The 13,709-nt window shown below is 41.9% G+C and overlaps 1 protein-coding gene across 2 annotated transcripts in view; it reads right to left on the bottom strand.

Annotated features, from left to right (window-relative positions):
* Positions 1 to 12,744: 12,744 nt before the first annotated feature.
* The window catches only part of DLGAP1 (DLG associated protein 1), a 396,029-nt gene continuing 395,064 nt past the window's right edge, over positions 12,745 to 13,709 (bottom strand). For both annotated transcript variants that reach the window (XM_062201404.1, XM_062201405.1), the window contains one exon: positions 12,745 to 13,026. In XM_062201404.1, the coding sequence (XP_062057388.1) occupies positions 12,817 to 13,026 (210 nt within the window). In that variant the 3' untranslated portion in view covers positions 12,745 to 12,816. The remainder of the gene's footprint in view (positions 13,027 to 13,709) is intronic.

Genomic DNA, 13,709 nt, shown 5'->3' with positions numbered 1-13,709 from the left:
AAATTGTGTCCTACTAGTAAGTAATACTTTAAGTAAGGATAGGGTTTGTTTGTTTGTTTTTTCCTTGTACACAGTACACTAGTTCCTACTTGTCCTTGCCCTGGCATTTGAGTTAAAATACAACCCCAACAATGAACTTGTCATTCTAGTCGTGTCTGTTACCTGTGACTGATTCTTCAAACATTCACTGCTCCCTGCTCCTCCAGGCCTCTGCTGCTCACCTGTTCTTTTGCTTTAAATGCCTATGCGGTGGGAGTTCTCAATCTCAACTGCACAAAACATAGGTGCAATTGTTCTCTACCACCTCCCCCTGACCCTGGCTCTCTGATGCAATTGGTCTACACTGCAGATTTTTGTAAAGCTCCCAGCACAGCTAACCAGCAGTTTCTCAGAGAATGGACCATGAAGTCTGGCTTTAGCCTCAATCAGGTGAATTTGTTAGAATTGCAGACAGATTCTTAAGCAGATCTATGGAATTGCCCCCAAGCAATTCTAAGAAACACTGATATTTAAGAATTATTGCCCTCAAGGCTGTCAAATGCCAGCAAGTCAAGCCCCCCTTGTCCATATAAATCTTCGCCTACTCGCATTCCAACTACTATGTGTATTGGAGCAAACTGTAAAAAGCAAAATGCATTGAACATTTTCAAGTTTTTGTTTAGTTTGCTTCTAGTGCATTTTGCAGAATGGGTCCTTTCCTCTTTTCTTTCCTTCACTTTCCAAATGGAATGAGGGGACTTCAGAAAATTCATGGAAAATGGAAATAAAAGTTAAAAATACAAACCTTATTTCTCAACATATTCTCCAACAAGCTCAGGACAGTTTTGTAAGTAACAATATAGCCATTCAGTCCATCCCTAAAGAACTGAAGTTCCTGGAAATTTAACCATCTCAATGCAGTCTTTTTTCAGGTTATGGATTGAAGAAAAATGGATGTCCTTTAAAAATGTTTTAAGATTAGGAAGCAAAGGGCTGGCACTGTGGCCCAGCACTGACATCCCATATGAGCGCCGGTTTGAGTCCTGGAATATCAAGCTCTCTGCTATGGCCTGGGAGAGCAATGGAGGATGGCCCCAGTCCTTGGGCCCCTGCACTCACATGGGAAGACCCAGAGGAAGCTCCTGGCTCCTGGCTTCGGATCGGCACAGCTCTGGCTGTTGCGGCCAATTGGTGAGTGAACCAGCAGATGGAAGACCTCTGCTCCTGATTGGTCCAGTTTTACTTTGGACCACTTCCTCCTCTTGATAGCTGAACCCGCTTTGCTTATCAATATTTCCGAAACTAATAAGCTGTGTGGGCACTTGCCATGAATTCAGAGAAGAATTCTGAATACTGGCCCAAATAAACCAGACGACATGGTAAGTTTTAAGGATTTTATTCAGTGAGAGAAATGCATAGGAGAGTGAGAGCTCTAACTAAGGGAGAAAGGGAAGTCTGGATCCATACCAAGCAGAGAGCAAGCCAGGAGCCAGCCATGTGCAGCAAGCGTGCAGGCAGGAGTCAGGGAGCGGTGGCCCGAAGGCACAGGCAGCAGGGGCCACAAAGGGCAACAAGGGGAGGAACCAGGAGAAAAAAAGGAGCCTGGCCCACGGTACTCCAAGCCTTTTATCTACTTCCAAAGGGGAGTGTTTATATAGCCTGATTGGCAGGTGGGCATACAGGAGGGGTCAGGTAGGGGCCTGAGATCACACAGGGGTGTGGTGAAGTGAAGGCGTGGCCTTCCAGCTCACAAATCTAATCAATTTTATCTTATCTGCCTGTCAATAGCCATTGCTTTGATTGTGCTTTGTTTTCAAAATCACCCTAGTAAAGCCTTGTTTACTGTTCTTTAGGATAATGCTTCAGGGATCTTGATCCCATTTGTTTAAAACTCCCTTTGAAAGTCCTGCTGTTGTCTGCAACTGACCTTGGTACTGCAGTTTTGCTCACTGTAATTTTTCAGTCAGCACTGTGGAACCTGAACCAGCTATGATATCTATGGTATTGGCTATTGTTTCTGCCATTCATTCTAAAGTGCTCTTCAGTCAGGAGATGGATAAGATTTTTCCTCACAAATTGCTGCAAATGATCTGCCACTGCAGGCTTCATCTTCAATATCATCTTGTCCTTTCTTAAAACGAGTTATTCAGCAGTGTGGCCAGCATCCCCTATGAGCATCAGTTCAAATCCCGGCTACTCCACTTCCAATCCAGCTACCTGCGAATGCTCTTAGGAAAGTAGTGGAAGATGGCCCAAGTGCTTAGGCCTTTGCACCCACGTTGGAGACCCAGAAGAAGCTCCTGGCTCCTGGCTTCAGACTGGCCCATCTCTGGCTGTTTGGCTATGTTGGGGGTGAACCAGTGGATGGAAGATCTCTCTCTGTCTCCCCCCCACCCCGTAACTCTGCCTTTCAAACAAATAAATAAATCTCTTAAAAAGCCAAGTTATTCATTTGTAAGCTGCTGATTTCTTTGGGACATTGTACCCATAAAATTTTTGTAACGCATCAGTGACTTATTCTTCCATCCAAGCTTCACCTTGAATTCTTTATTCTTGCTTCAGTTTTAGCAGAATTCATGTTGCTCTGGTTGAAACTGCTTTTTTAAAAAATATTAATTTATTTATTTGAAAGGTAGAGTTATAGGGAAGCAGAGACAGAGGCAGAGAGAGGTCTTCTATCTGCTGGTTTACTCCCCATATGGCCACAATGGCTGGAGCTGAGCCAGGAGCTTCTTCCGGGTCTCCCATGTAGGTGCAGGGATCCAAGGACTTGGGCTATCTTCTACTGCTTTCCCAGGCCATAGCAGAGAGCTGGATCAGAAGTGGAGCAGCTGGAACTTAAATTGGTGTCCATATAGGATGCCGGCACTGCAGGCCATAGCTTTATCCGCTATGCTATGCCATGGCACTTGCCTCCTGATTGAACCTTTTTAAAAATTTATGTCTTATCCTTCCTAGTGACTGAAACTCATTGGTATTCAGACATGTTAAAACAAGTTAGTTAGAGCAACAAACTTTCAGAATTCATGCATACTTCTTCAATATGCATTTTCCACAAACTTTCTGAAGCCCCATTGTAGAATGGTGGCTAACTAGAGGGTAAAACTCAGTGTTCTACGTTTAATAAAGAAATGGTTGCTTAAATTCAACATCAAAGCACAGTCTTTCCTGGTCTGGGGCTGTAATATGAATTAGACCTTAAGAAATTGTAGCTGCTGTGTGAAGTCTTCTGTGTGAATTTCCACACTGAGGAAGCATCATCCTCAAGTGTATTAAAAGACACGAGGCTGTTTGCCTAACATCAGTGTTAGGTGGTGACAGCCTGGAAGAACAAGCAGCGTTTTCTGGCCAGCAAGGAGTGGCCAAAACTGCGGAGCGGAAAGGGTCACACCCTATAGCGTGACAAAGGGATGCATCTGAGAAATGAAGAGTTCCTGCTCATGACAAATGGATCTTGAAAGTCCCAGACTTTGCTATGGGCTCTGTCTGGACAGGAAAACCAGGGCTTCTTATGTGTCAGGAGATCTGCTTTGAAAGAAAAGAATAGGAAAAAAAAAAAGTACCCGCTGAAATGTTGCTTACTTCCTAGAGAGAAGGACACATTCTTGGATTGAATTCCAAAGGATGTCGAACTTAACAAGGATGTCAGAACTAACTCTGTCTTATTCTGGGACCATTTGTTTGCCAAGAACCAAAAATCACTCAAGACAGTTAGATAAAAGAGAGTTGATTTTTAAAGGCACAATAGATGTACTACATTTGACATGGTCATCTGTCAGTGTTGAGATAGGCCAGGCAGCTGTGCTCCTGTGAGCTTGTACAATAGATTTCCAGTGCATGCACAATTGTTTCAGTAGCTCTTTGAACACAGAAGAGACTTTTAAAGTCCTGGAATCTCCAACTGAAAGAAGACTAACTTTTTAAAATGTTGACTATTTGTCTTTGACTACCAGGAAACCTAGGGAGAAATTCCATATTAATTATCTTAGGGACCCTGGAGACCTGGAAGTGCAGTGAAGCTACTTATCTATCTTTTTTTCTCTTTTCCTTCATTTGGAATTGTTCAGGTGTTTCAATATTACAAATCATCTTAAAGTCTTTTTGGAAGTGGTGTTTTATTTAAAAGAAAAAAAAAAAGCAAAGAATAAAACAACAATAATGATGATGGTAGACTACTAAGAGTACCAGTAGGTGTCCTGTGGCATAAACCTAAGCATGAAAGTACATGTTCTGTACCTCCCTCCCAACTGGTCCATTGTGAGTTCTGCCTGTGCAGAGTTCTTTTGCCATCCAAGGTAGACCCACTTCCTGGAAGGATTCACACCCTAAGGCTACAGTTGTACCTAATCCTTCCTTAGTTCTGGACACTTTGTTCTGGGAGTTATAGAAAAAGTTGCATTAAAAACCACTTCTGTACTTCTAGAGATGTTTCTGTCCTTTTGAAAGGCAACTGGAAGACGCTTGATTTTTTTCTTTTAGCATATCTCTGAATTTGTTTTCTGAGTACTTTGCTTCATTGTTTGAAAAGCAGATGCTAAACCTAGCCCCTGTTTGATGAAGTAAAAATCAATATAACCTTTTAGGGAAGCCATTTGGCAGTATTTTAAAGCAAAAATGTATGCCAACATGTTTAAGAATGTAGCCCATAGATATATATGCTGAAGATGCACTGTAAAAAAAATTTTTTTATCCAAGCAAGTGATAGAAACAACCAAAAACTCATCAGTAGGGGCAGATGAAATCCTCTGGAGCTATCAAAGAGAATAGGTGGATCATAAGGTCCTAAAATGGAATGACGCATGAGTAAGTCAAAAGGCAAACAGGAAAGGAATGTGTATAGTGTGCTTCCATTGTGTGGGGAAAATAGATATTCCCATTATGGTACTCAAAGCTAAAGGTTAGAAGATACACATACAATCAACTTTTCAAAGATGTTCAATTGTCTTATATATACGTGCCACCTAAAATAGACACCTTTAAATACTAATAGTCATAGAGGACCTGCCCTATTGAATGGGAATCAATCGAGTGACACCATGCTGTCAGAATGACTTCTCTGAGGTGATACATCAGGAAAGAACTAGAGTGAAAAGTACAGTCATTGTGCACCCTTTATTTCTCTTTGAAATTCTCATGTGAGTATTTAAAAAAAACACCGCAGACAAATTGCTTTGCCCTGTACATGTCACACATCTATGAACAAAGGATCTGGCTTCAGAGTGGAATCAAATATTAACTCTGTCACTTACTGGTGACCTTGAGATACTCCCTAATCTCTCTGTAACTCATGTGTAGAGACTTCCTCATTGGGTGATCATGAGGATTAGGTTACGGAATACACATGAAACAGTTCGCCCAGGGCACAAGAGCCTTTCTCAGTCAATGGAAATCGTTTAGTAATAATGATGACAGTGGTCACATTGAACATTTATTGAGTACTGACCATGTGCCTGACACTGCCTTAACAACTTTATGTATTTTAATTAACACAGTCCTTGTAGCCAACCACTATTTTCTTCCTAATGGTATACATGAGAAACTGAGGCACAGAGGGGTTAAATAATTTCTCCAAAAAGATGCAGCTCATAAGGGGTAGAGCTAAGTTTCAAACCAGGTGGTCTGTTTTAAAATCTGAACACTTATCCATGAACAGAATGATGACCCTGCCTGGCTTGGCACAGTTTTGAGGTTGATGAGAAGGTGAGTCAAGTTTCCAAAAGAAACACTGGGAATATCAGAAAATGTCTCGTGAGCTTGTAGCAATGCTTATCTACTTGATCTCAAGTCAGAGTACTATAATTGAAATGGCACATTGGTGTCTCTGTGGAATGTGTAGGGATTTTTTCCTCTGTCTTTGTGAATCTGGAGTGGTTCCCTAAAACCTTGGTGGACAATCCCTAATTGGGGCTGAAGCCAACAGGGATTCTAGGGTAGGGAGACCTCTCTTTTATATACTTATCACCCAGTGGACAAATCTAAACACGAACAGCCGTAGAGGACCTGTCCTATCTAGTGGAGAGCATTCAGGTGACATAGTTCTGTCATAGTGACTTTTCTCAGGTGATATATCAAGTTTCTCATAGCAGTCACCTGTCATTTCTTTAGATAAGCATTTCTTTAATATTTAACTCAAGCTCTTTCAGGTGAATATTTAACCCGATTCTAATGTGTTGTCTTTGCCAGAAAAAAAGAAAAGAAAAGAAAACTGGTCCTTGGCTTCCTCATAACCTTATCTTCCAATGAAGTGCCCTTGAGAACAGGATAACTTCAACTACTGACAAATCCCAGATAGGATAAAACCAAAACATCTTAGATCCACCTTAGTAGGGTGATGAAATTTCTTTGTCTCCAGAATGACCCTGAATTATCTGAATAATTATTTCCACTTTACTGCTATTTACAAGGTGCTTAACACTCATTCACCCTCAGTTTGGAGATCCCCGTCTTCTTGTGCCAACAACTCCCCACTGTCGCAGCTTTCCAGACTATTGATTACATGTTCACTCTCTCTGTTAAGACTTCATGGATTTCATTTGGAACAACCTGCCAGTCAAGAGCTGCTCAATGCACCAACGGAAGACCAGACACAAAGACAGCTTCTCTTTGGACAGGCTCCCCATGCGGTCATTCCAGACTCATTCCCTTGCTTGACTAAAGTTAAGAAACAATCCAGGAATTGTGATCTGCTTCCTCTCCCACTTGGGAGTTAGAAACAGACATCCTATTGGCTGAGGTTGTAAAGCACATTCGGTCTTATTCTAGAAAGGAAATGATGTGACAAACCTGGTTTTGTTTTTGTTTTTTAAAGTCATACACAGAAGTCAACCTTTCCCATACCAAGAGATTATTCTCTAAGATAAAAATAATTAAAAAGAAACACACTTTAAAACAAACCCTCCCTTTTTCAGTTGGTAGAATATTTTTATGAGAATTTGGAGAGATGTTTCCTTGCCAGTATTCTATGGAGCCATCCATAGTATCTAATTCTTTAGAGGTTTCTCCTCCTTCATAATTGAAACTGCAGGTAGGAAAGCTCTAGAAAGAAGGGAGTGCTCATCAGCCAGTGGCCACATAGTGGTCCCTTGGCATTGGTGAGAGAATGGTTCCAGGACCCTGCACAAAAACCAAAATCCAAGGATGCTCAAGTCCCTTGTGTAAAATTGAATGGGGTTTGCACCCATCCTGTGTACATCCTTCTATATACTTGAAATCATTTCTAGACTTTAATGCCTAATATAATGTAAATGCCATGTAAATAGATGTTACTCCATATTGTTTAAGGACTAATGACGAGGGGTAAAAGTCTGTAAATGTTTAGCCCTGACAAGTTTTTTCTAATATATTCAATGCAAGGTTGGTTGAGTACACAGATTCAGAACCATGGATCTGGAGGACTGAGTGGCACACAACTCTAGAAGGCTAGCTACATTTTCTATTGACAGAGTATTGGCCCTCAGAAGTAAAAGCGCCTGGATTTAACACTACAGAACTCTGACATTGTTCATAACCTCCCCATAGACTCCATGGGCAGACTGCCTTTCTCCCTCCCACCACCACCTCCCCTGTGCAACAGAAGAGAAAACACAGGCTCTATTTGCTTCCCTCTTTCCTTTTCCAAAGTGAAAGGGAGAATTTTTCTATCTAAGACTCTCTTCCCTGAGATTAACAGAAGCTTCCTTGTGACACTGAGTTACCTAGCAGGTTTCCAAATGAAATTAGCATCTTCTTCTCCAGAAAGGCAGTCTGGAAGCGTAACAGGTGGAATGGCAACCGTGATCAGTATGGGGGAAACATTTTGTGCCGTGAGCGGTACAGTTTCACCAGCTACAGAGTGGAGCTTGATTCAGGCATTTCTGCAAATGCGTGTTTTGAGCCATTTTCTGTAAATTCAGGCTTATGCTCATTTACACAAAAGACCTATTGAAATAATCCCTTGGTTTTCTGAAGGGAGCCCAGGAATCTGTGTTTGTGCTGGGGCTTCACAGTCCTGTGATTTTTCTGATAATGTCAGCCCAGAGGAGAGCAGAGCACCAGGAAGTGGTGCACTGTTTCTCCTCTTTCCGCTTTGTGGGAGACAGTGACTGACAGAGAAATTTAAGACTCGTTTGTAAACTTGTATTAGCAAATATTTTAGGGCTGAGAAAGGGTTTTCAGACAGGGCAACTAGTTTCTGTTTGCAAAAGCGTTGATTCTATCTTGGTTTAGCAGCTAAAAGTCAAACAGCCTATTGAGCAAACCCAAGGTAAATTTCAGCACCATTCAGTATCAATGGCATTTTGAGAATGAACACATTCAGACATTATGATTTTTAATATGTCATTTATTTAAACCAGAATCAATGTATATTCTTCAGGGGTGGATTTTAAAGGTATATAAAAAAAGCCAAGTTCAGAGCAAGCCATTTTGTTCAATTTCTATTTAAAAACTAAATTACATTTTTTTTTTTTTTTGGAGGGTGGATACTATAACTTAGGAAATTTCTTTGTGGAAATTCAGATTTCTACAAACAAAAGTTGACTAATTTTTGGTTTTGGATTGGCCAAAATGTTTAAGGATCCCCAGTGAAATAGAAGAATTAATTTGTGGAAAGCAAGAAGTATAATCACTATTTGGACTACATGAATAGTCAGTACATGAACCAAAGTAATGAGATCTTTGTAACCTCACAAGGATGCAGTCACCTGTGCATTCCTCATTTGAAGCAGTTTGAAAAGAACATTGTGTTATTTTGGCGACTGGCACAGGTCTTGCCTATGTACAAAACTCAGGAAAAGTGGCTTATCTGCTCACCAATTTCCAAGCCAGTTCATGTAAGTGAATGGGTTTGCCCAAGAACTTGGTAGGGGATTGAGGAAGAAGCACTGTAAACACAGGTATCCAGGCAACAGTTAATGCAAGTCCACTTCATAAAAAAAAATTCTAACTTTCCTTTTCTTTGTAAATCTGTACTTTTGTTTATAAAGTAAGGTTTACAAATATGACCATAATGAAAACCAGATGAAATTGACAGTGGCAAACAGCTGCCTACTTCCAGTGTGGGAGGCGTGATAGAGATAGCACTGAAGAAGGAGTGACCTGAAGTTTGGGATTTGGGACTCAAATCTGTCCCTTAGTCATTGGACCACCTTGGGCAAGTCACTAAACCTCAGTGAGCAGTTTTCATGACTTTGAGGATGGAATGAAAACCACAAAGTGTTGTTTTGTGTAGGAAACAAAGTAGATGAGATCCACACACATTTGTACACATTTGAGAGGCTAGCAGCTTCGACCACAAAATGTACCTGATTCTCACTGCCATATAGTTCTTGTAGGTCTTGACCCAAGACTTCATATATATATACACACATATATATATATATATGATATATGCATATATATGAATACATATGAATACATATATATGAATTATATATATATAATTCTCTGAATGAAAGGACTTCTTAGTTCTTCAGTATTGGAATGCCTTCAATGGGCTGCAAGATCTCCCTGCCTGCTCAACAGTGAATAAGAAATGGGTTGTCACAATGAAAATCAGAAAGATAGGATCTGTGTCTCACTGCTTTAATATTCCCCCCAAAAGACAATGAGTTCTATTCTGGAAGATGCATGACTCTGTAGTAAGAACACATAGACCTGAGAGCAGTGCATTAATTATTTTATTAATTTCTTCTTTTTACATTATGGGAAACATTCATCTATTTACAAATTTTTTTTTGTCCACACACAATCTAGGTAAATAAGCCTATGAAATTCCAATTCATAAAGCCATAAAAATGTTCCCCACCCCTCCATCTGAAGGCTTTCAAATGAATCTTTTTTTTTTTCCAAACCAAAATAATTTTTAAAAATTACATTTGGGAAGTCAGATATGCTAGTGATTTTTACATTCCAGTTATTTAAAATATGCATCTAGACATGTTTTAAAAAAGAAATGGTAAATTCACAAGGATAAGGCTTAAATTAAAGTGGTGATGCACAGTAAAACATTAAGGAAACATCTATAAATAACAGAAATATATTACAAATAAATTAGTTCTATTTACCATTTCAAATATTAAAAATCTTTAATCCATTTCTTCATCTCTCTTTACAAAAAGCTTATGTGAATTGTATGGAAACATCTGCAAAAAATATAATAAATACTTAATTTTTTTGAACGTTTTTGATGTGGGAGACAAACTGCTCTTGTAACCCCCCTCCCCAAGAAAATGCCCAACACCTTTATACCAAAGTTAAACAAAATAAGTAGTTTTTCAGGGTACATACATTTTCCATTATGAACTAAAAAACATTTCTACAAATTACATCAAAAAGAACAATGTAACAAAGGTTATGCTCATGAATGTCAGTTTCAGGGGTCAAGTGGTTAGCAAGCAGCATCGTGTGGGGTGGTGTTCTCACATCAATAATTGGCTTTTTATAAAGTGTTTGTACAATTTCAGCTGTGTTTTTAAGGAAGGCAAGGGTCATGATGCCCTGTAGGCGTTCAGCTAAAAGATTTAAAATTCTTACCAAAAATAGCTTATGAATATACAAATACCGTTCCCTTAGACAAGATAAATAGGCCTCCTCTTGTCTCTCATTAAAAGATCCTGGGATAAATCAGTCTCCAAAGAAAATTTGGTAGGATGATCTTGAATTGTATTAGAAATCGATTTCTTAACCCAAATCTTAACTAACTCAACTTCAGGGCTCAGAGCTGTAGTTGTTGTGATCCTGGGTCCTGGAATGGATGCTGCTTCTGTCATATTAATCTGTGAGTTCCAAGTCACTCTCATAATGAATGTGACCCTAGGCTACCCAAGGTGGCAGTTGTCCCTACTCCACGCAAGCTTTGTGTGACCTTTCATCGATGCTACAAGGTTAAAAAAAAAAAGTGTATTTTTTTTCTAAAACTAGCAAATCCTCGAAGCTCAGAATCTCCATATGCTCCAATGCTACAAAGCACTCAAGATGCTTTATTCATCCTAGTTACAAGTTGGTTGGTTGGTTTTTAAATAAGTTAGTAGCCCTTTTCTTGTAAACCACAGCAGTAAACATTTGTGCCCTGTTTATAAAGATAGCTCAAAGCATCAATGGCTCTGAGAGGTAGCGAATTCTCTAGTGGTTTTAGAGTATGTCCGTGAAAATACTTGTTGCCAGAACCCTCCTAATTTCAGAAGTAAAATTAAATTAGCACCTGGCTATGAGAGTGTGTTCTTTCAAAAGCTTCTCTGGTGCAAGCATACTTGATGTTATGTTTTAAATGTCTTTCATTTTTCAATGGTAATTCCCAATCCTTTAGGGTGTGTGAGCTGGACACCAAATGCCAGTGGTACTTTAAGTTTACCACAGTCGAAATGTTTAAACTGCTACGCATAAGGGCATTTAACAACAACTTCAGCTAGACGCCAAGGCATACTGCCCATCAATCATGACTACAAATGTAAATCAACATTCTCTGGCAAAAGCCTGGCGTTCTCGCAGTGTTTATATCAGCATGATGCAGACCCCAACCCCTATCCCCTCTTCCCCCACCTCCTGGCAGTTGACCCCAGTGGGTCAGATTTCTTCTCCACTACCTGGAACCTCTAGGTGACTTTTAGGCAGCTCTTTGAAGTGAGGCAGCAGGTCCATTGGGTTAGAGAATTTATTTCATCTATTTGACATAGGACAGACTCCTATGCTGGGGGTATGATTGGACTCGGAATTATCATGAGAGGAGACTAAAGGAGAAAACGCATCTGAGATATGAGCTACTGGGTTAAAACAGATGGACGTGTAGCATTCGAAGGGATGATAGGAAAACCCCAACTGGTCTCTGAAAACAGCTGTGCTGCCACCATGCTCCGTAGGCACATGTGCACCTGTATGTGTGTAATTAGGCCCACCAACATGGACACTAACAAATGAACCAATGCTCTCCCCTTGAAAAACCACCTCCACAACGACAGAATATACACAGCACAATGAAAGTTGACCAAACATTTCAGATCTAAATGTTCTTAGTACTAGGACAAAAAAAAAAAAAAAATCCCTTGTTTAGTATCTGAAACCATCCGGGCTTCCATGGCCTTGCCTTTCTTCATTTTATTGCCATTCGGAATAGATTAATTTCCCTGAAAGATCGAATTTACAATCTTCTGCTGATTGCAACATTTGAAGCTGTGATTGATGAAGTAACAGTGAGGCAGTTTGTGCAGCTGTGAGTGGCGCAGGTGCCCGCAGCACCCGCGGACTTGACTTCTGTCTCCCTTCTCGGCTACACATTCGGGTCCCCCACCCCCAGGCCGGCTTGGTCCCCTTTCTCCCTGTCACTCCTTGATTCTGATGAGACGGTGTGATGTCTGAGGTTGGGAATAAAGTGCTCCCTCTGCTTTTAAAAAAAGAATAACCATTTAGGGGAAATAAAGGGGATCGGAGCCCTCGATTCTTCCCTGTGGAAGACCGTTAAGTCCCAAAGGATCGCCCTGTGATACTGGATTTCTGAAATACCCTATGGTTTTATATTGCTGAGGTCTAGGAACAGACTAGCTTGAGAGAACTGAGGATGGCAGGTGATCTAAAGGTGTCCTTTCTACACAGGTGGGTGTGGCTTGGCCCAGAAAATAAAGGTTTGGGTCTGTGGATGAGGCAGGGTGACGGATCAGGACCCGGGGCTAGGCTAGGTGAGGAAGATGGGCAGACTGGTCCAGGGAGCGGGGTGGCCGGGGGTCGGCTCCTGCGAGGTGGACAACTACACCACGACAGTGGAAGTCACTGAGCTCAGAAACGGACGGGCTGGGAGGGGGCCGGGAGGCGGGGAGGCGGCCGGGGTAGGGCGGGAGCGGGGGACAGATACGTGGCGGGCGGCGGCGCTCAGAGCCGGGTCTGCGCCTCGGGGATGTAGATCTCGATGCTCTCGGCGCTCTCGGTGGCCGAGTTCTGGCGGACGGACGCGGCGCGCTTGGCGGCCATCAGGCGCTTGCGGGCCTCCTGGCGCTGCGAGCTCTCCAGCGAGCGCTCCCGGATCAGCGGCGCGGGGCCCTTCGCCGGCTTCTTTGGCACTGGAGGAGGGGCCCTTCTCTCCTGATCAAAGCAGAAGGTTCAGGACATTACACAGCTTCTCAGGACAAGCTTGGGAAAAACTGGGATAGGTCAGTAGTTAGAACACACTTTTTTGTTTTGTTTCTGTTTTAACCTAAGGGTGGTTGGTTCTGATCTGCACACTGTATAAATACATATATAATTTTTTTTTTTTTTCATTATTCTGGCTTGGGTATTCAAAAGATGCAGCGGGGGAAAAAAAAAAAAAAACACCACTTGGTGTGGCGTTCTCTGGAACCCCCCTCTCCAGGCTCTTCCTGGTGCCAAGGATGGGCCAAGGAGAGCCAGCAGCTGCAGCAGCAGCTCGAACTCTGCCTGTCTCCCCTCTAAGGGGCCAGGCACCGGGCAGGGGTACGAGCTTGGTTCGTGGTTTAAAAACATCCGAGGCTCGCTCTTTGCTCCGGCCCACCCAGCCAGCCTCCCTCTCTCCCCCAGCCTGCCTAACCAAAGGAGGAAGAGGTTCTCAGACTGTGTTCTTTAGCTTTGTTGATGCCACAGTGAGTAACTCCCTTTTGCGCAATCCGCGGGAACACACAGCAATACAGGGTTACCGGGAAGGGAGGACATTGAGATCTCCCATGGTCGGGAGGGGAGCCAGATCCAAGATGACTGCAGGAAGTCAGGCCCCAGGGGCCTCCAGATGACTGGCCCACACGGCAGTTGCA

The sequence above is a fragment of the Lepus europaeus genome, chromosome 9, assembly GCF_033115175.1.
Source record: "Lepus europaeus isolate LE1 chromosome 9, mLepTim1.pri, whole genome shotgun sequence".
Lineage (NCBI taxonomy): Eukaryota > Metazoa > Chordata > Mammalia > Lagomorpha > Leporidae > Lepus > Lepus europaeus.
The sequence above is the reverse complement of the archived record's forward strand: the minus strand, read 5'-3'. Positions and strand labels throughout refer to the sequence as shown.